Here is a 22,901-nt window from a genome sequence, read left to right as displayed (position 1 = left end):
TCTTTTGAAATATTTTCATGTGTTCGAAATTAGTGTAGTAATGGCGTGATCGAGTTAAGAATAAGAAAGTTGAGAAATCGAGATTTTGTTGAAAGGAAGAAGATTCTTGGGTAGATAAAAAGTCGAGATTTTTTTTTTCCTTCTTCTCTCCTTTTTTCCTTTGGAAAATTTTCGATTATCTTTCTTTCTTTCTCTGTTGAAATATTTCTACGTGTTCGAAATTAGTGTAGTAATGGCGTCATCGAATTAAGAATAAGAAAGTTAAAAGATCGAGTTAAAGATTTTGTTGAAAAGAAGTTGAAAGGAAGAAGATTCTTCCGTAGATAAAAAGTCGAGCAAGTGAGTCGAGATTTTTTTTCCCCTTCTTTCTCTTTTTTTTCCTTTGGAAAATTTTCATATATCATATATTCGAAATTAGTGCACTAGTGGCGTGATTGTTGATCGAGTTAAGAATAAGAAAGTTGAGAGATCGAGATTTTGTTGAAAGGAAGTTGAAAGAAAGAAGATTCTTGAGTAGGTAAAAAGTCGAGATTTTTTTTTTTCCCTTCTTCTCTCCTTTTTTCCTTTAGAAAATTTTCAATTATCTCTCTCTCTCTCTCTCTCTCTCTTGAAATATTTCGTGTTCGAAATTAGTATAGTAATGGCGTCATCGAGTTAAGAATAAGAAAGTTAAGAGATCGAATTAAAGATTTTGTTGAAAGGAAGTTGAAAGGAAGAAGATTCTTGGATAAATAAAGAGATTTTTTTTCTCTTCTCTCTCCTTTTTTCCTTTGGAAAATTTTCAATTATCTCTCTCTCTCTCTGTTAAAATATTTCCACGTGTTCGAAATTAATGTAATAGTGATCGTTGATCGAGTTAAGAATAAGAAAGTTGAGAGATCGAGTTAAAGATCGAGATTTTGTCGAAGAAAAAAAGAGAGAAAAAAAAAAAATTGAACTTGCCCCGAATCAATGAATTTGAATAATTACGGTAATATCTTAATATTCAAGAGGCCGATTTAACAAGTAGCTTAAGTATTTAAGACAAGGTCGAACAAGGTTTTCTTTTTTTCTTTCCTTTTCTTTTTTAACGAATAAGCGGCATCACAGAGCGGCTATTTACAAAGATTTATTCCCGCTTATTGCCGCGCGCGTACCTGAATGAATTTTCGCCCGAGTCCATTTATTCGAGGTGGGGGATTTAAAAGGGTTTAATCTGGACTGGTTTATGGCCTCGTTATCTCTAGCCGTTTTTTAATTTCTCCTCCGCTTTTTCTTCGAGAAAGGTGTCGTTTACCATTTCCCAGCGGCCCGATTCCTTAGCCAGGATCGATCATCCGAGACAAGGGACGACCTTAAATGGACGGGACGCTTGCAATGGACGGGAACAGAAGCTCTTAAATTGAGATTTAAGTAAGTGTCTTACCCCTCTCTTCTGCCATTCCGCTTGAAATTACATCGTCACGCGAACTCGCGTTATTTCGTCTCAAGGTTTCGAAAAAAGAAAAAATATATATATATATCCTTATCCTCCATCCGTTTAATTCTTCTTAATCCAATATATCCGCTGGAATTCCTTCCTGGACAAATTTAAGCACGAAAGAATTTTTTCCAGATTAATTTCGCTTCGAGCAACTTTGTTCCATCACTTTCGAATTCTCGATTACGCGCTTCCATTTCCAAAATTTCCATTAAATAACTCAAACTACCTCGTCGAAATAATCTGCAGTAGACTGCAGTTTGCACTATGAAGAAGAAAAAAAAAATATATATATATATATCCTTATCTTTCATCCTTTACTTCTTTTCTTCTTAATCGAATATATCCGCTGGAATTCCTTCCTGGACAAATTTAGAAAGGAAAGAATTTTTTCCAAATTAATTTCATCTCAAGTAACTTTGTTCCATTACTTTCGAATTCTCGATTACGCGCTTCCATTCCCAAAATTTCCAATAAATAACTCAAACTATCTCAAAATACTGGTTCGCACTATGGATATAGATCCATGAATTTAAAAAGGAATAACCACGTTTGTCGCTATAATCTACCTCCTCCAAATCCAAAAAATAATCCCATAAATCTCGAGAAAAACCTCGAGAAACATCGAGAAAAGTGTTAAAGCGAAAGTGAAGCCTCGAAAAAGAGAAAGAAAAAAAGAAATGGAAAAAAAAAAGAAACGAAAGAGATCTCTTATACGATCTATCTTCTAGTTGATAAAATGATGTTATGAATGATAATGGATATGGATTAGAGCTTAGACCTTTGATAAAGATTTAGAGGGAACATTGATTTCCTCTATTTGATCGGTGAAATATAATTAAGGTGAAAGCAAAGAGTAAGAAGATCGATCTTTGTTGGATTTTCTCGCGTGGAAAATATTTGCGTGACGATCGATTTTACGTGATTTTACGTAAGTGCAAATAGAAGACTCGATTTGTATTATATAATACAGTGAAATATAGTTTGATACTTCTTAAAACGAAGATAGATGTAGAATATTTGAATTGTGAATCGAATTCTCATTCGATTCGTTTCTTGAGAAATTGGCAATTTGAGAAAGTTTCTCCACTCGATATTATTTCTTCTCGATATCGGTCGGGGATAAAATAGATGAAAGAAAGCGTCAAGGACGTATGATAATGAGTCCTGGCTAAAAAAAAAGAAGAAGGAAGAATCTTTCAGGAGGGATCCGCCGACAAAAATCCGGTTCGAAGTTGAGGAACACCGTCTACCCTCCCCTCCCCTAAAAACCTATTTTCTTCTCGGTCTAAACCGTAATTATACGCCTCGTCCTCGTCGCGTCGAGCGAACGTGTGCCAAATTCCTCGAGGAGGAATGTATAAATCTTGGTGGCGCGAAGAGGCGGTGCGTAACCTCGGATGGAAATCACGGAAGAAACATTGTCCAATCTAAAATCCTTCGTTTTAGAAGAGCGAAATTTATTTTCCATTATTTATCTCGGATAGTTGATAGCAGCGATTTTTTAAATGAGACTTTCTCGAAAGAGAAAAGGACTGTATAAGATTTTTGTAAATTGTTGGATCAGATAACAGTGGTACACGTTCGATGGCGAGAAAGATAATTTGAGAAGACGATCGTTGAGGACGAAAGTTAATTGGAAAATTATTAATTCTTTGGGATAAATTCGAACTTCTTTCTCTCTTCTCCTCATCCTTCATTCTTCTTCTTCTATTCGTTCACAGAAGAAGATGGACGAGTTGAGAAGGAATCCTTCAAATTGCCTCGCTGTAAATCTACCGAGCGATTTGGTACACGAAGAATATCACGACGGGCTTAGGAGATACACGGATAAAAGAGGGAGGGTATAATGCGAGTATAAATCGTGGTAAATTTCATGGTTGTAAATGCCATTCAACCATCTCCCCTTCTTTATGCTCCCTTCGTCATGCGTCGATAATACTTGCCAAAAAAAAAAGAAAAACCCTTCCTCCCTCTCCCAAGAGAGAATATTCGTTAATTCCATCCGTGGAAGAAAAACGATTCCACCTTCTCAACTTTAATTTTCTTCTCACGTGATTTTCGATATATTGATTAAATACCTTTTTTACCAAAGAATATAATCTTCTCTTCGCAACGATAAACTTAGAATACGACGTTTCGTTCGATTCCATGGAGATTGGAATGGAAAGAAAGTTGATTCTTCGCTCGACGAAAGAAAAGAGAAAGAAAAATCGATTTCGATCTAAGGTCTCCGAGCTAAGCTGTTGCACAATGGAGCGCGCGAGTGGAAAAGGGCATAGAAAAGGGGGCCGCCGCGTACGTTTCTACGATCGATCTACCGATAAATATCGATCTTTCATTTGCAGATAGCGAGGAGGGGAGACGAAGTTCCTTATGCAGACAAAAGGAACGCGCAAAAGGCGCAAAAGGCGAAAAAGGGGCGAACTCGTGTGCCGGAAAGATCCTTTCAGCCAACCAGTTTCAAACCGTGAAACCAATTAACCTTTGGATCCACGTGTCCAAGCTTTGCGTATCCTTCGCGTTCCGAGATATCTTACAGGTTTCGTCACTCTTTATTCCTTTTTCAACCCGTTATCTCCACGTAAAATTCAAAGTACAAAAGATTGCCTCCTCTCGATCGATCCTTAAGAACGTATTACATGTACTTTTTAAAATAGGTAAGAAAAGAAAATTATCAGATTATCAGAAATTGAAACGTGTTTTTATTTAATGTAATAATACATGATTAACGTGTGTATATATATCAAAAAAAAAAAAGAAGAAGGAGAAGAAAATTTTCGTTTAAATCTCGAGTCGCGATGGGAGCTGCGATTTATCAATGCCAACTTATCAATTAATCGTCTGGACGGGCTGGTGGTGGTTCGCTGTAAAACAAGCGGCGATTAAACGGAGGAATTAAAAAGAGGAGAAAGAGAGGGGAAAAAAAGAGATGGAGGAGAGGGGGCCCCGTGTCGCCGCGCAAGAAGATATTCACGGGAATTTAGTAGGAGTATCGAGGCGGCCACCAGCCGAGTGGTGTGTACACCGGATTCTAAATACACCCGCCTCTCTCTACCCCTTGCTGGCAGGATCTAGCCAAACGTGTTCTGCGCCCGTGGAGAGAGAGAAGATTGGCCGAAGCCGGATCCCTTCTAAGCGAGGCTAAGGATCTTTTCGATCAATCGTTGTGTTGTGTTGGCTCGATAACCAATGTATTTAAGTGCAGCAAAGGGTTGTTAGTTGAGAAGAGTCCGTGCATTTTTCGAGTTCGATGAGATCTTTTCTTCCTGTCCTCTTCACTTTCTCTCTTTTTGTGAAAGTAGTATGAATAGTACGAGGAAAGGAAATGTTTTCAAAAATTTTTTATACAGAAAAATTTAATCGTACAGTAATATCGAAGATGTTATAGATGTAAAAAAAAAAAAAAAAAGATATCGAGAGGAATTAAGAGAAGAGGTTAGAGTGTGTAGAGGTGTATAATTTTGTAATATTTCATAGTGTAGTAAAATTTTATGATTATTCGTGGCTTCTTCGTAAGAAGAATTGATAATAATTACGATTCTTTACAAGCCGAATTAGATATCCGGTATCGATATTATCGATCATACCGACCAATAAACCGTGACCACAAAGACATCTTCCCTTCGATGTAAACTGGCAATTACAGGTATAATTATCTTGTACACCCTTCATTAACCGCTGTATTGATATATTGCGCAACTGACAAGTGGAACGGCCTACCTGAACTCGAGAATTATTGGCCAATTGCGTGTATCATCTGAATTTAAACCGTTTGCTTTTTTCCACAAATTTTATATAAATACCTTTCGATAAATATTTTCATATTCTATATTCTTAACAATATATATTATACGTATATAAGTATATTTTAATTATTCTTTTAGGATTGCAGTTTTCAAGTATTCGAGGAATTCGTAATCGAAAGTGGGAAATAAAATTTAAAAACGATTACTCACATTGTCCGCGGCATTGATGTCGATTTCTCGAAGAAGTAAAGTTTCGCAGACGTCCACGTGGCCAGCTGCTGCAGCCAGTAACAGAGGACTTCTCCCATTCTGTGGACAGAGAAAAAATACGTAATTTCGTTTGAAAATTTATTTGGAATTGAAATAAGTTTATTTAATTTAAGAACCGAGTACTGGAATTAAAAAAATTGTTTTAAAAAAACGCAATATTGCGAAAAAAGGAAAGCTACGAGGAATAGGTATGTTAAGAATTAAGAGAAGTGTTGAAAAAACGATAAAAAACTTAAAAAAGTACCTGCTATAACAGGTAAGTATGCAAAAGGTAAGTAAAGAGGTAAGTATATTTAGAATTAAGAGAACTGTTGAAAAAATCGATAAAAAACTCGATAAAATAGCAGCAATAACAGGTAAGTATGCAAAAGGTAAGTAAAAAGGTAAGTATATTTAGAATTAAGAGAACTGTTGAAAAAATCGATAAAAAACTCGACAAAATAGCAGCCGTAACAGGTAAGTATACAAAAGGTAAGTAAAAAGGTAAGTATATTTAGAATTAAGAGAACTGTTGAAAAAAAACGATAAAAAACTCGAAAAAATAGCAGCCGTAACAGGTAAGTACGCGAAAGGTAAGTAAAAAAGGTAAGTATATAAAATTTCGTAAATGAAAATGTAAAAATCAACAAAAATTCCCAAAATTCCAAAATTTGACGTCATTTCCAAGAATTTTAAAAGTTCCAAGAATTGGCGAAATTCTAGGAAAAAATTCTCGAACGACCTCCTATCAACTCATGTTCTCCTGATACAAAGTGGAAATTTCGGCCAAAAATTTTTTCTTTCGAGAATTTGGAAAATTCCAGGAATTTGACGTCATTTCCAAGAATTGCCGAAATTCTTGGAAAAAGTTCTCGAACGACCTCCTATCAACTCATGTTCTCCTAATACAAAGTGAAAATTTCGGCCAAAAATTTCTTTCATTCGAGAATTTGGGAAATTCCAGGAATTTGACGTCATTTCCAAGAATTTCGGAGATTCTGAGAATTTGACGTCATTTCCAAGAACTGGCGAAATTCTTGGAAAAAGTTCTCGAACGACCTCCTATCAACTCATGTTCTCCTAATACAAAGTGGAAATTTCGGCCAAAAATTTTTTCTTTCGAGAATTTGGGAAATTCCAGGAATTTGACGTCATTTCCAAGAATTTCGGAAATTCTGAGAATTTGACGTCATTTCTCGGAATTTTTAAATTTCTAAGAATTTGACGTCATTTCCAAGAATTTTTCAGAGAAATTTAATTTACTTACCTTCCATACTTACCTTTTACTTATCTTTTCAAGTACAACTTCCAGAAAAGACATTTTTTCATCATTTTACTTAAAACTAATTATAGAATTTGATATACTTACCTATTTTATACTTACCTTTCACGAAATTAGCCCTTTGAGCAGGCTATATTTTTAAAAAATAAAGAAAATATATAAAAAAAAATGTATAAGACACATAGAAAGCTAACTAATATTATATTAAATGATTTATATATAAAAATACATGCAATAAAAATATTTAAAAAACCTTCACGATTAATCGATAATTAGAAATAAATTATAAATTAATATTACTTACTATCATCCAACTTTAATCCGTGTTAATTGATTAAATAATTTTAACTATTTTTAAATACCAATATACTATGTCCATTACATATCAACTACTTTTCCAAGCTAAAAATTAAATATTAATCACTTTATCAAGTATTATTGTTATATTCAATTTTTATTAATTAAACGTTTACAATTTCATAAAATTTCTAAAATTCTAAAATTGAAACGAGAACGATTCGATTAATAGAAGCCTTGATTCACATAATTATCGATTCATATATACTTCGAAGCGTTGAATATTCATATACAGCAAGACCGTTTAAACGTGTAATTTAAACGTAAAATTATGTGAAAAAAAAGAAAAAAGAAAAAAAGAATAATCGATCCGATAATTCCTTCTTATTTAATTTCCTCCATTCCCCCGAAAGATAAAAACGATAAACCATAAAATCGAGCATCGCGAGAACGCTCGAGGAATTCGACGAATGCGACTTTAATTTCAAAAACGAGGACTATTTCTCTCTCCCCTCCTTCCCGTGACTCGATCCCCCCTGATTATCGATCGACGTAATTTCAATTATTCCGCGATCAGATGCATCGGTTGTCCGCATAATAAAGCACTTTAGCCTCGACTATCGCCTTTGGCTGCAGGAGGGGAGAAAAAAAAACGATTCCGCGCGATTAATTTCATCGGCGCAATTAAGGGAGAGGAAGTAATTGTAACAAATGCACGGGATAATCGGGCAAAAGTTGCCCCGCAGCATGCTCCGCCGATCTTTTGACAAATGCTCGACCAACACGCTTATCTGCATTCCCACCAAAGACGACTGTCACAATCGAGATGCAAATGTTATTTTACATACGCCAGGGGATTAATATATTCCGGGGAACGCGTGGCTTTAACGAGTCTCCTTTATCGATCTTGTTTAGAATTAAAAAAAAAAAAAAAAAGAAAGTAGACGATGGAAAATGAAGTCTCTGCAAGTTTTGAAAGAATTCGAACGAGCTGCTTTCCCATTACGATATATAAGTATACCTCGTTGTTGATGATAGGATTCGTAGATGGAATATCTAACGAACTGCGATAGAAAGTTTTAATTCGGATTCTCTCTACAAATTAATTATATTTTGCTGGAATGGTAAATTTTAAAAAGAAAAACCCAAGATTTCTAACTTCGAAACAACGAAGTAGCTTGAATTTGTAAAATGAAACTAAATTTCAGAGAACTAAAATTCCTAGGGAACCCTAGACATCCCAGACTTAGAAACTTATTTAGAAGAAAATTTTCAGATTCTTCAACCGTGAAACGTTTCAACTCTTCTGGAGCGAAGAAACTCGTTGTTCTTCTCATCTAGAGTTTTATTTAAATTTAAAAAAAAAAAGTTCGTGATCGATCCACAGGAATTCTAAGAAAAAGAAGAAAAAAACCTGTCCGTAAAGAGAATCCTTTCTACGCCTTTTAATCATTCTCCAGCAAAAGAAAGGTATCGAGAGAAAGATTCGAGATAGAAGATTGTGGGACAAGCGAAGAAAAATATTAAGTAGCAGAGAAAAAAGGAAACTCACTTCGTCCGGCAATGGCTTAATATCTTCGTCAAGGAGTCGCGCAACCCGCGCTACGTCGCCACGTGCGGCCGCCTCGCGTAACTTTTCTGCCATTCCAGCCACGCATCTGCAAAAGAAAAGGAAATGGACGATCATTAGAGGTTTATTCGGTTTAAACTCCATCCTATCTTCCATGCAACCCGTGCAGATGATCACGTCAGATATGCCGGCTTCCTTTCTTTCGAGAAACGAGATCGTCGAATCGGAAAACGATCTCGGGTTTTTCCTCGTTTCCTATCGAATCGATCCGTCCCATTATCCATAATATAAACGCGTAACGGAACGTAGAAAATGACTCTTGTTGACCAACCTATTATCATTTATTCAACCAGTTTATAAATCTTACTCTTAGATTTTTTTCTAAATTTCTCCATCTTCCAAACTTTTAAATTTAAACGTCTCTTGTCATTTTATCCGAGGAAAGATTTTTCTCTCGTTAACTAAAAAGGATAAATAAGTGGTAAATATTTTTTGTTGACGCGATAAAGCGATTTCCTCGATTATCTAAATACAATTATCACTTGGTTAACACACGTAAAATTCGTGAAACGCATTCTCAATTGGCCCTCTTCTCGTTGACAAGGTTTTATCACTGGGCACGATTCGAGCCTTGTAAGAGATAAAGCTGGCAATTCAAGTTTCCGCCGGATGTCAACCGGTTAAGGGCATTATGCTGCGCGACGAGAGAGAGAGAGAGAGAAAGAGGGTGAAATTCTGCGAATTTAAAGCCCACTCGAATATTTATCCAAGGTATTTGTAAATCGTGATAATTAAACAAAAGGAAAAATTGAAAAATGCCTGTCTAAATCATCTCTCGAACAAACGAGATCGTAGCTCAATTTAGATTAATTTATTGTTCCAGACTGAAGATACATGGATCTCAAGAAAAAAGCAAGTGAAAATTTTTTGTTCCTTTGCAACGATGTTATGCACGCCTCTGACCAAATTAATATTACAGGCAAAATCGCGCCCATAACCCGCAGATCTTCATTAAAAGGGCGTGACAATGAAGAAGAGGATACTCGTATCCTTTTTTTTTTTAAAAGGAACAATGACACACACCGCCATTGTTTTCGGAGACAATGGACATGGCTCGAAAGAGAAAGATATGAACGATCAGAATACGTTTCTCTTATCTTATTATACGTTAAATAATTTTAATATATTCTAATCTCTTCTCTTTCGAATTTTGAAAAAAAGCTTATTATATTAACTCTTTAATTAACCCTTTCCAGAAAGAAAGAGATGAATCCAATCCGATGGAACGTTATTTTATAATCGATCGATTCTCAAATCTCGCGAAAAGTTCATCCAAAATTTGAAGGTTAAAAATAAATCGACTCTTTTCTCTTCATCAAAGAAATAAATAAATCCAGAAGATTCGATCGATTCTCAATTCTCTCGCAAAGAGCTCATCTCAAATTTGAAAGTTAAAAATAAATCGACTCTTTTCTTCGACTCTCAAATCCAGAGAAGGATCGATCGATTCTCAAATCTCGCGAAAAGCTCATTCAAAATTTGAAGGTTAAAAATAAATCGACTCTTTTCTTCGACTCTCAAATCCAGAGAAGAATCGATCGATTCTCAAATCTCGCGAAGAAAAAAATAAATCCAGAGAAGGATCGATCGATCCTCAAATCTCGCGAAGAGCTCATCCCAAATTTGAAGATTAAAAATAAATCGACTCTTTTCTTCGACTCTCAAATCCAGAGAAGGATCGATCGATTCTCAAATCTCGCGAAGAAAGAAATAAATCCAGAGAAGGATCGATCGATTCTCAAATCTCGCAAAGAGATCTCTCATCCCAAATTTAAAGGTTAAAAATAAATCGACTCTTTTCTCCTCACCGAAGAAAGAAATAAATCCAGAGAAGGATCGATCGATTCTTAAATCTCGCAAAGAGATTTCTCATCCCAAATTTGAAGGTTAAAATTTGAAAAAAGAAATAAATCCAGAGAAGGATCGATCGATTCTCAAATCTCGCGAAGAGCTCATCCCAAATTTGAAGATTAAAAATAAATCAATCTTTTCTCCTCACCGAGGAAAGAGATAAATCCAAAGAAAGTTCGGCTCGTCAACATTGATTCGCTCCTTCTTCAATTTATTCATTATTTCATATTTGGATCGATTAACGAGAATATCGCGAGTAGTCTAATCTAATCTAATAATATCCTCCTCTCATCGCCTGAGATGTACGTATTTTTTTACATATCTTGACCAACTAGTTTTAATCGGAATATATGTATATAGGAAACCACCGTTTTCTTCTTAAATAACACCTGATACGCGAGCACAGCCACCGATTTCTCGAATGTAAATATTTTAACGAGGTGTGATTGATCGATCGTCAATAGATCGTGGCAAGACACGTTTCCCTCGCTTTCGCGTCAACCGATGTACAAGAAAATTTAATTAAGTGATAAACACGTGACTAGGATATTCTTGCGTAACATCGATCCACTACATTTTAGAGCATAGTTGAATACCGCATTCGATTCGAAAAAGAAGCTTTTCTTCAAGGCTCTTAAGTGGATTTACTTCTACGGTCGAGGAGAAATCATTAATCAACGTCCAGGTTGAATGAAAATTTCACGTTGCCATATCGTTGTTGCGCTCCATCCTTGCAACGCATTCCGTGCACACGAACCTGCGTCTGCGTGTGTATGTGTGCACTACAACGTGATGTTATGGGGGAAACAATGGGGTTTGAGAGAAGATTTTTCTGTTTCTCCTTCTTCTGTTTCCAACATTCATTAGCCTGCATATTTATTCATAGATCAACACCACGAGATTATACTCGAAACTTTTAAATTTTCGTCCATCAAGTTAATTTTTTGAACGTGGTTTATAGAGAATAATCGTATTCTCAATTTCTATGGAATATTAAACGATCCATCTCATATATCCCGTTTATCACTTCCCGATAAGATAATGATATTCCTAATCTCGTATTAGAAAACGAAGATGAGGGAGAAAAAAACTTGTAATTAGATGTATCAGTTTGATTAATCATAATAGCTTGTGTAACGATTATTCTTATCGTTTCTTCGTTTATTCTTCTTCCTCTGAATTCTTTCTTTTTTTTCAAAGGATATCTGGTCTTAATTAATGTCCATCTACAAGAAAGAAAAGAAGAAGAAGAAGAAGCGATCACCGTGTAAAATTATCGAGGATATCGTTACTCCAAGAACAAATTTATAATAAGAAAGATTATGATTCGAGAGTATATATATAAATAATAAAGCTAAAGTTATTTTCAAATTTTCATTTACAAGAGAAATTACCGTGTAACGGAGAAGAATAGAGAGCAGAAGCAAGTTCCAATTTATTCCAAACTGGAAGATTATTAAATTTTCCCTCCTTTTTTTCAAACTGCGAGACAAATTAACCGAGAGAGAGAGAATGTTTACAGGAATATAATCCCGCCGATCTGGCGGCGATTTAATTATCGCGCGTCCATCCTTCATCATCGCGATCAATAAAGGTGGGACGTCTTTCACCGAGCTCGATCATCGTGTTTACAACGTTAGCTTTAATAACACGAGAGGGATGTATAATATATGGCACGGGATTTCGAGGCCCCCGAAAAAATATGATCGAAAACCGATAATTCGTCAAATTTCTCAGCAAACGACAATTATTCGTACGAATTGTCTCCCCTTTCGCTGTGATCGTTAATCACAGGGTGGAAAAAATTTTTAAATTGTTTCGATTCGATCGTGAAATTTAGAAAAATTCGCGTCTTCTTTGAAATTTACGTTAACAGGAAATTACGATGTCAATTGTGACGGGAAAACGAAGTTGAAAAACGATGACAGAACTTGCCTCTCTATCTGATCTTGTTACCCTTCCAGGTCGGAAAAGCAAGTGAAGGATGCCATCTGCGAGGCGTATCATCGAAAGGAAGCTCGTAAAGCAGTTTCTTTTTTTCTTTCTTTTTTTCAATTACACGTTCGAAGAATTTAATTACACGGTATGCTTACGGGAATATTCTCTTTTACCTATTGAATTTTTCTTTCTTCTTTTCTTATTATTAATATTCATCTTCATCTTCTCGAGCACGAGGTGAAATTTGAAAAAATTCTTGATGGAGGTTAAAAGGAATCTTATTACGTTCATTAACGTGCATAAAGTTTACTCTCTGTAATTATAGTCCTGTCTCTTACACTTTCTATTATATCCCTATCTAAATTTCTTTCTTGAAGCAGAACAATTCCAAAAACGCGTAAAACGAGTCGCTTCTTCTAACCCCATTTACAAAAAAAAGAAAATCTTTATCTCTTCTTTCTAAAACAAGCAAAATCAATTCTTCACTTTCGTTCATCGAAAACGAGCGCGTTCATCGATCTTTCCACTTTCGCGCAACTTTATTATTTTTCCAATCGAAGAGCCTAAATCGTTTAAAGCTTCGATGCACACGAGCGATTTTCCATCATATTTTCTCGTTCTTCCAAAACAATGAAATGTATCGAGCCTTAAAAAAAATCGATCAATTTGATCGATATGCAAATAAGTAACGTATATATACATGTATATATATATATATATATATATATATATATATACAATATATATTCCAAAGTGAAAATAAATGTTTGGCGAGCTCGGTCGATATAACAGGTGATACGAGATTCCTTACAGGGACGATAATTTTCTGTGCGCGTTCCACAACCGTTCCCCCCCGTGTAATTATTATCCAAAGACAACCGAGGCAAGAGAGCATGCTTTATGATCCTGTCTTTCGAGCAACTGCCACTGATTACGGTTACATCGGCCGATCGTTTGCGGCCGTGATTCAAGGCTTCTTGCCTCGATTTCTAGCAAACCGTCGCTTTTCCGCTGTTCCCGGTGTCGATCGCCAACCCGATTCAATGTTCATCTTGGCCGCAATTAAATTTTGTTACCGTGCCTGATCGCCTTCCTCTCCTTTAGTTCGTGTCACTTCTTTTTTTCCAATATAGAGAAATATAACGAAGATAATATTCTCGTGGTTCTCTTTCTGTGCAATGGCTTATGTTATTTTACCGAAGAAATTCCGTGTGATTTAAAAGTTCGTCGTAGAGAATAGATTTAATTTAAAAAAAAGTTTGTGGTTAAATATATTGTAACATTGCGTAACTTTCTAACGAGATGTTTTCGTGTATATCTTTCATAAATCTGATGTAAAAAGAAGAAGAAGAAAGGAGTTAACTCGAGCAATTACGAAAGCGAATAGAGTCGAGGAGTCGCCATGATTTTTCCACGTCCATGTCCGGTGGAAGGAACATTTTCAGGCAGGCCGTTAACCGATTTCTCTTCTCGTTTACCAGGCAAAGTGGAATTCTTAATTACAGTGGACTTACATCACGTACGCACGTGAAATCCCTCCTTCTGCGTGTCCGTACATATCCAACAGGACCTCGGCCCTCGTACGAGGCATCTCTGACCCTCTTTCCGCCGTGAAACACCACGTGATCCGAAGAAATTCGGTCGGCCATCCGGCGCACTAATTAAAACACACCTCGCGTATACGAGAATGGGACCAAGGCTTCGTAAGATTTTCTTTTCTATCTTCTTCGAGATACAAAGATTTTGCAGAGATCTAAAATTTATTTAGATCGTTAAATGAAATTCAATAAATTAAAGATAATAAAAGTTTACTAATAGGATTCGCGAAATACGAGAGACGAGACTGAATTACCGATAGATGGTAACCCGCAATTATTCAATTTCAACTTCGAAACACTGTTCCATCCGTTTAAAAAAAGAAAAAAAGGTTGGGGCAACGATTGGAATGAATAAAAGACGGTTAATGGACGGAGGGAAAGGATGGGATACACGGAAGAGCGTATCGATCTTGAATCGATCGATGATTTCGAAAGGAACAATGGCGGATTGGAAGCGTGGACCCGACCCTCGTCTATTTCCAATTCAACGATTCCCTTTCAATCATTCGTTGGCCGGCCCGATGCCGCATCCGCATCGCTAATTACCGATTAACCGGAATCGGCGTCGATTAACGATCCGGGCATCGGCATCCCAAAGATCGACCAGCCTCGCCGCCGTTCCTCCTTGTCTACCCAGGCCAAGGCGGCAATGAGAAATCTTTTTAATTAGAGATCTCGCGAGATAAGAATGTCCCTCGCGTTATTCCTTCTATCCCAGTGCTTCCCAACTTTCGCTCACGATTAGACCTCCATTATTCCTCTTATAATCATTGTAATAATATACAACATCTGGCTCCATAACAGCATATTGCTAGTATACTGTTATAATAATACGATAATTTTAAACAATTTTAAACGAGTTAAAAGGAAAAGAGCAGTAGCAGTAAATGACAATAATTTAGTAATAATAGTAGTAGTGGTAGTTAATACAGCAGTAGAGAGGATAATAATAGGAACAAAATTAAAACTCAGTGTGAAAAATGAGTAATCAGAAGCAGAGGTGCAGGTTGGGAGTCCATGGTCTATCGTGGATTAACGAGGAGCATTCCTTCCGCGATTCTCGAGGAAGGAAGGGGAGGCAAAAAGCAGGGGAACAAAGCGTTCAAATTAAATACTCATCCATGCAGCTCGGGAATTAAGTTAAGACAGCCGATCAACCGCGCAAGAAATAACTTGTTTCGAGCGTGTCGCGACACCGATTTCCCGAATGCTTCGAATTGTTTCCTGGAATCGAAACCCATCTGATGACACGTATCCCCTCGTCTTTTAACAAGATTTTCGAAATTTATTTTCGCAAATACAATCCATTATTCAAATCAAAAATAAAGAAAAATCGGAAGATAAAACGGATTTTGGATTGGAAAAAAATAAATTGATCCGTTGGAAAGCATCGAAGTGATTTCGATTGTTTCCAGTGCCAAGGTTGTTGCCGATGCGTTCGCAAACCGGTTCCTCCCCGCCGCCGAGGAAAATGGCTATCGGTTCGCTATTGTAACCAAAACGAGTAATACACAGAGACGAGTCGGATGTAATCGCGATATTTATTTACGACAATGTTCGATATCGTTAGCCGCGTTCAACTATCGGCACGAGAACCAATCCTTTCCCCCTCCTCCCTCTCGATACGACTAAAATCGCCAACTCGATCCTTAATGGGGACGAAATGAAAATGAAGGTATAAAGGAATGCCAGGGAAACAGGACAGTTTTACGATCGTTTCCTTATGAAACTGGTTACGGTTAAAATATTATTTTTAATGCTTGTTCAAACCCACACGCACTCGTGCATCCGAGCAACAGAATGTTTCGAGGTTAAATTTAAGAAAGGAGTGAGTATCTCTTCAATATTTTAATTTATTATCATCCTATTCTATATTAATTTTCATTACGCCATTAAATTATATAAAGAGTATAGAAAATTCGAAGATATTAATTTCATGAATAATTTATCAAATTAACATAGATTATAAATTCCCAAGAAAATTTACTTGAATCTTCTTTTTCCAATTTGATTCGCATCCACATCCTATCATTTCTATTCCAACGATCAAATTAAAAATTATTATTAAAAAAGAGAGGAAAATTTTGATCGAGATCAAAAGAAAAACGCGATAAAAATATTACAAAATCACGCGAAATTATCATTTTTTGAAATCGTTCCGAAACTACTTCAATTTATTATTACTATTTCAATTATAAAGGAGAGGAATGTGGAAAGATAAGCAGCGTACAAATCGCTCGAATCACGGAACAAGATTTGCCTGGCGGAGCGGATTACTGCCGGTTTGCGAACACGTTCCGTCGAAACCGATCGACATGATCCGCGACAGGCGACGGGCGTCGTCGATACGCGGAAAGAACGAGACGCCTATGCATGCCGACCGCTATGCAAATATGTTACAAATAGTACCGGGAACAACGTATTTGAAATGCCAGCCGGTATCTGGGCTCGTGGATCGGTTTTGACTGAATACCTCATTAGAGCCGGGACACCGGTTCTTGGTAAAACGTCGTTAGGCGTATCCTACGGTTTAGTTGGCGAACACCGACCAACTTTCCCTTCCCTCCCTTCAAATTCCGTCACGGATGTTTTTACCGTCCCCCGACGCGTTTAAGGTAAGTAAATTACGCACGGCTGTCCGATCGCGTAATGTAAGAAAAAAATGTAAAAAAAAAAAGGTCGAAACGCTGGTTTCGTTTCCTCGTCCTTATACACCATTATATCCGTGATAACGCCGCGTCATGTAATGAATTGGAAGAATTTTCGTTCTTTCTTTCTTTCTTTCTTTCTTTCTTTCTTTCTTCGAGGAAAGGTTTTGCAGAAGCTTGTTGATTTTAGGTCTTTTCCGCCTCGTTTCGATGGAAAAAATTGTAGACTTTGGGGAGTATAAAAAAATCGATAGATACGAAAAGGTTTTCTTGATTTACTGAATTATTTTCAAATTCAAATTCGTTTCAAAGATGCACAAAGAAGATGGAATTGATAACAATTATAAATAACGATTTCTTCTTTTCTCGTCTTCGAAATTTCAAGAATATCCAACCACGCGTATCGCGGTTGAAAACACGTACCACCGTCGAAAGGAACGACACCCGTGAGACCTCATACGCGAAACTCACTCAACAGGTGAATCGTGGTAGGAACACGGTGTAGCGAGCGCGCAGCACGGCTTCACGGATTTCTATAGGCAGGTGTCGTACACACGGGTTGGTTGAGACACGGCTTCTGTCGGTCGGGGTCGAAAACGACGAAGGGGAAAATAGAGTCAACGAGATGCGGGCGAGATAAAGCGCGGGGAATGACTGACGTTGCCGGGCGAGATTACGTCCCGGCTTTAAAAGGACGACGCACCCTATCCGGTGCTTGGCTGCTCACCTCATCGATTACGTGACACGGTCACGCTCGTGAACGTCGAATTTGAATACAAGCGAGAGACGCTTCAATGAATCCTCTCTCTTCTCGAATTATCCCACTCGTTTCCCTTTTTTATTCTATTTTAAACCGGGACTGGAGATGGGGAGACAGACGTTGTTATTTACCTCGAATAATTGTCAAAGGAATAATTTGATTCGGTTAAAGAGGATTTTAGGGTTAGAATTTTAGTTAGTTCACGATGCGACGACTTAGTGGCGCTGGCGTAGCTACTGTGAGGTTAGAAACTCGATCGATAAATCAAATTTTGCTCGGAGACGAGAAGTCTTATTAAGCGTCGTCAAATATACGTGCAAAAATGCGGATAGCGAGCCACGCCTGAATGTGGCATCACGAAAAACGCATCGATGCATGAACCAAGATAGATAGATCGGAAGAACAATGCAAGAGAGCATTACATTAAGATTATTACCAGCCAGGCAATCGCAACTGAAATTAAATAACCCATCGATAATTACATGTATTAAGTTATTAAATAGCCTTGGCAACCCGGCATTACCGGTTTCTTAATTAAAGCCGAGGCCTCTGTACACCGTGCCGTCTACAAAAGCAAAGCAGACCATCGTTGAAGTTAATAAAACGTATTACTAATTAGCTTATCATTACTGGCAACCGGTGAATTATTCTAATCGATATTCTAATCGCCCTCAACAAAAATATCAAAAAACGGTCCAATTCCATTGCTTTCAATATAAAATAATTAAAACGATCCTTCGTGTAATAACTTTTGGAAACGACACTTCTTCGACGTCACGTTTAACGGATGTAAAAAAAAAACAAAAAGAAAAAAAAAATGGACAATCCTCGAACCACGATTGTCCCCCTTCGTCGTGGATGTCCATCGATCCAAGATCGATCCATGGATCCACCGGCAAGGCTCCACTCTATTTATTTTAACCGCGATATCGATGATCTTAAACCACAGTGAAGGATCATCATAGCGGTTCGATGCAATATGACCGGCCACGTTCAGGTTTCGCCTCGGCCATCAAGCGTTATCGGCACCAGCTTAACAAAATTGCCGTTGTAAGTATTTTCCAATCGATTTCACCGGTTCTAACGACTTAATGCCACCCTACACGAGCAAGTACCAAGGTCTTTATTAATTATTGGCCGTGGCCGAGAGATGTAACGTGGCCTGATCGCGGTATCGAACAACTCTGTCACGAGGTATCGGAGAGGAGATCGGTTCGCCGTTGATTCCCCCGCGGTAATTGGCGGGTAAATCATCCCCTTTGGTAAGTATTTTGGTAAGTAATCGGTGGAAAAGTTGTTTCTAATGACCACGTTGATAGATATAAACAGGCTATGGCGGGGAATATTAATTTGTGATCGATTTTTAAATCCACCGCTTCTGAATTTCGTTCCACGCGTGTCTTTGTTAAATCTTTTGAAAGCCTTTTGAAAGAAATATCGAAGAGAAGTGAAGTTTTTTTCACAGATTGCAAAATATAATTTCATCGTTAATTACGTCGATCTATGAGGATAAATATTGGAATTTTAAATATTGGAATCGTACGAATTTTAACGAACCACGAAGACAATACTTGGCTGGAACAATAAGATCGATACTGGTTTCGCGTGTCTGCAACCAAGTTACGTGAATTCTCCATACACAAACCTCTTCTTCTTTTTCTTCCGTGTCTGCATATCGCCACTTGTTATCTCCCTGTATATATAGGTCCACCTCTCGCAGCCTCATCGTCGTTCTCGACGTTGTACAATTGGCATACAATAGTGCGTATGGAATTAGAATCGAGGATATGCCGCTTTGTACTCGTTACGAATCGACTTACGAGATCCATATTGATGTGCCTTGTCCAGAACGATCGCCATCGTAACTTTTCGATACCCAGCACAGCATCAACAACAATCGCAACAACTTCCTCTTCCTGGTACCAAAATTCCATTGTGAACAACGTGCAACAAATTTCTCTTGATCTCTTTGTCCGTCCCAATTATTTAAAATTTGAAAATTTGACTTTTCACGATTACGCGATCATTTGAAAATGTCACTTCCGACATTACCTACCGTTGCGTTGCGTACGTATTTTCAATTGTGATCAAAGCAGAAACGTGACGCGGCTAATCTGATCACAAGGCGCGTAGGTAATGAATAACGAAAGGGTTAAAATCCTCTCTAAACTCCGTCTCATACGTGTCATCTTAGCGAGCGTGTATCGATGCGAGGGCATTGTTAAATCGGGTCATCACAAGAACGTGCCCTTACCGCTCGTGCATATGAACGCAGCGTCTCGAACAGGCCAGATATTGGAAGGAGAGGGGGAAACGCGAATGTAACAAATAGGCCTGCACACCTCGAATCGCGCATGCGCGAAACTATTCATATTATATAGCCGCGATGCAGGAAGAGAGCCGAACATTTGCTACGGCAACAGTTGATCCACCGTTACAAACAGCCTCTCATAAATGAAATCCATCCGTGATGATGAATAAAGATCGATCGTACAAAAATTGTTGGTCAAAGAGTCGAGATGTAAAAGTGATGAGCAAAAATCTTGCTTTATTCGAGTAGATTATAGACGTTTCTATGTGTATTTATGAAGAGGATACAATGCAAAAATATATAAATCTAAAATACTACGATATCTACTTTAGATATTATATATCTTCCTTATGTGTTTTGTAGATTTTTCCAACTAGTTTAAACACATTCTGATAAATATATAAACATTTCAATCTATTTAAAAAAGTAGACGACTCTATATGTTATTTAAATATCATAACGAATCGATTTAACTTCCAATTTCCAACAAACGATATACGAAAATATAAAGCTATTATTATATCGCTTCATTTGCTTAATTTCTTTTTTCTTTTCGAAGCGAACAAAAAAAGAAACCTTTCAATAGTTGCGGATAATTGAATTCTCCGAGACAAAGGCGTAAAATTAAAAGGTGGGCGCAAGAAAAAAACGATGCAAAATTGATTTCTTTTGGCAAGGCCAATTTTACAAGGCCAACCGTACTGTTTTCGCGTCACGTGTCATTAAAACTAAGTAGAAGAACCGTACGATCAAAGATCCTTGCGGAGAATCTTTATAATATATACCCGGCTAGCAGGAGGAGGATAAATTGTGCGCCGACGATGAATGGACGGTGATCGATGTCCAAGCACGGGTCATCCGCATGAAACGAAAAAACGCAATGAAGAAAGAAAAATCGGTACAAATTCTCGCGCGCCGTATTTATTTAAAAAAGATAAGGAGAGACGGCTCTTTAGGCTCCCGATTGAGAATTTAATTGCGCGCGTTTTTAATCTTTTGCACTCTTTTTTTTTTTTTATCTAGCAACAACTCCTTAATTCATTTATAAAAAGGATTTAAAGAGAGAGATAAAATTCAATGAAATATCGTGCAAAGTATTACAAAGTATTTGAAAGGAAAGAAAAAATTTTAATTTTAAATTATTTTAGAAGCTGTGTCGAACCATAAGAATCTTAAGAGTTAAATTAATTATTGTAAATAATATCATAATTTGTATTGAATTAAGAAGAAATTTTTTCACTTGAAAAAGAAAATATCTTTGAAATTAACACAAATTTTCTTTTTAATTTATTTTTTATCTTATTTCTGATTAAAATTTTACACTACGAAGATCTCTTTGAAGACCTCGATGAATCTAATAAATAAATCTTCGCACACAAACTATATAATAATAATTTCCATTTCATCGTCGCCTATTGAATCATAATCGATTAAAAATCCGACAAGGACGAAATTTTCGACAACAATAATAACTCATCCTCGCAAACTTGATGAATCATTTTCTTTCATTTCCCTCGATATTTCCTTATAAAGGAAAAAAAAAAAAAAAAAAACAAAAGGATTGATCTTTGCCCGTGACCATAAGCAAGTTTGCCCTTTAATCCATCGATGGACGGTTTAATTGCTCCTCCTATGGGAGTGGTTCCTCCTGGAACGACCGTATATGGGGGCACGTAGCAAACACTCGGCCGACACACGTGCGCCGGTAAAATATATTGATAGCCACGTTATCACGTGTGTACCATACGAACAAAAGCAACCAGAATCTCTCCCTCTCTCTCTCTCTCTCGCCGTTAGAGAGAATGGACACGAATGGTGGGTTCCCAGAAGCCACGACACGAGCCAGCTGACATTAAACGGTATGGTTTAGCGCTAATGGAAAACCTTCATTCGTATCGAGCATGTACGCACGAGTTTAGGCTTGTTTTTAATAAGATCCGGTTTTAGAAACCTAGGAGAATAAATGGGATCGATATTTTCGAGAGATCATAGATATCGAATATATATATATATAGCACTAGAGTTTAAAATCTTGTTCGGATGGATATTCGAGAGTGGACGAAGGAATAATGATAATAATCGAACAAGTTCTTCACACTGGAAGCAAAAATCTCTCTAAACGAGCCATCTCTTTCGACGATTAATTTCTAACATTCCTCGAGAGTTTAGAAAATCCGAAAACCCGTTCGGTTGTGCGATAAGTTTTATCGATTGGGATTAAAGTTAACAAGCGGCCGATTAAGATATCTTGGGAAGGGATGTGAATTAAAGTATTTTAATTGGATTCCTGGCACACCTTTCTTTCGACCGGCCAGTATTTCGTTGTTGCTTTCTTTTCGCGACCTCTCCAAGGCTACCGGTTCCGTAATTCCACGCCACTGTTCAGATAACGTTATGGCCTCGATATATACGCATTAAAAAAATCGACCCGAACAGTAAGTTTGTTAAATAAGAGATCGGTAAGAGGACTAATAGGAGCGATAGGACTAAGGGCAGGATATAATAAATTTCGGAGGAGCGTTGTTAAGTGAAATTGAAGTTCGTTCGTTTCGAGAAATTTCCCTCGTTGGAGAAAGGGATACGAGGGAATTGGCGAGGGAAGGACGACGGCGATCTACAATGGAAATTGAGCGGTTCAGGTGCATGGACGTGAAACGTATGGCTGATTTATGGAATTAGCGACATCGGGTGTAATTAAGTGCCGTGAAAACGTGTATAAGTGAGACGTACATCAACGGTATACGGGAGTTAAGTTAATGAGACGTATGCATATATAAGCGAGGTAAATGGGGGGACACGTATTCAATCAACGTTCACGTTAAATTGCGAACGGACGAGAAATGTTTGTTCAGTCAATGTGATCCTGGTTAATTGGTAATTACGCTGGTTAGATTGACCGATCGGTTATGATTAAGCTGTATATTATGCGTGTGGAACGCCACGATTTATAAAACGCTTTCGAGCCGGTCGAAATTCGGATCGAAAGCGAGATCGGAATATTATTAACGCAAGATCGAGCAAAAATGTAGTAACGAAGATTTAAAAAAAAAAACTTTTCTAAAATTAAAAAAAAGGACTAGTTTGATTGCGTTCTTCGAATAATCTTTGTTTTCCTTTGGAAAATGACGG

At 37.2% G+C, this 22,901-nt stretch overlaps 1 protein-coding gene across 10 annotated transcripts in view; it reads right to left on the bottom strand.

Annotated features, from left to right (window-relative positions):
• Window positions 1-22,901, bottom strand: part of LOC408390 (ankyrin repeat domain-containing protein 6) — a 121,853-nt gene that overhangs the window by 77,429 nt on the left and 21,523 nt on the right. For 6 of the 10 annotated variants that reach the window (XM_006566980.3, XM_006566981.3, XM_006566983.3 and 3 more), the window contains 2 exons: window positions 8,589-8,694; window positions 5,419-5,517 (listed from right to left, as the gene is read on the bottom strand). In XM_006566980.3, the coding sequence (XP_006567043.1) occupies window positions 5,419-5,517; window positions 8,589-8,681 (192 nt within the window). In that variant the 5' untranslated portion in view covers window positions 8,682-8,694. Of the gene's footprint in view, window positions 1-5,418; window positions 5,518-8,588; window positions 8,695-13,969; window positions 15,878-22,901 lie in introns of those variants that run through there. The other 4 variants (XM_006566976.3, XM_006566986.3, XM_006566985.3 and 1 more) reach the window with 3 other exon arrangements.

The sequence above is a fragment of the Apis mellifera genome, linkage group LG12 (genome assembly GCF_003254395.2).
Source record: "Apis mellifera strain DH4 linkage group LG12, Amel_HAv3.1, whole genome shotgun sequence".
Classification (NCBI taxonomy): Eukaryota; Metazoa; Arthropoda; class Insecta; order Hymenoptera; family Apidae; genus Apis; species Apis mellifera.
The sequence above is the reverse complement of the archived record's forward strand: the minus strand, read 5'-3'. Positions and strand labels throughout refer to the sequence as shown.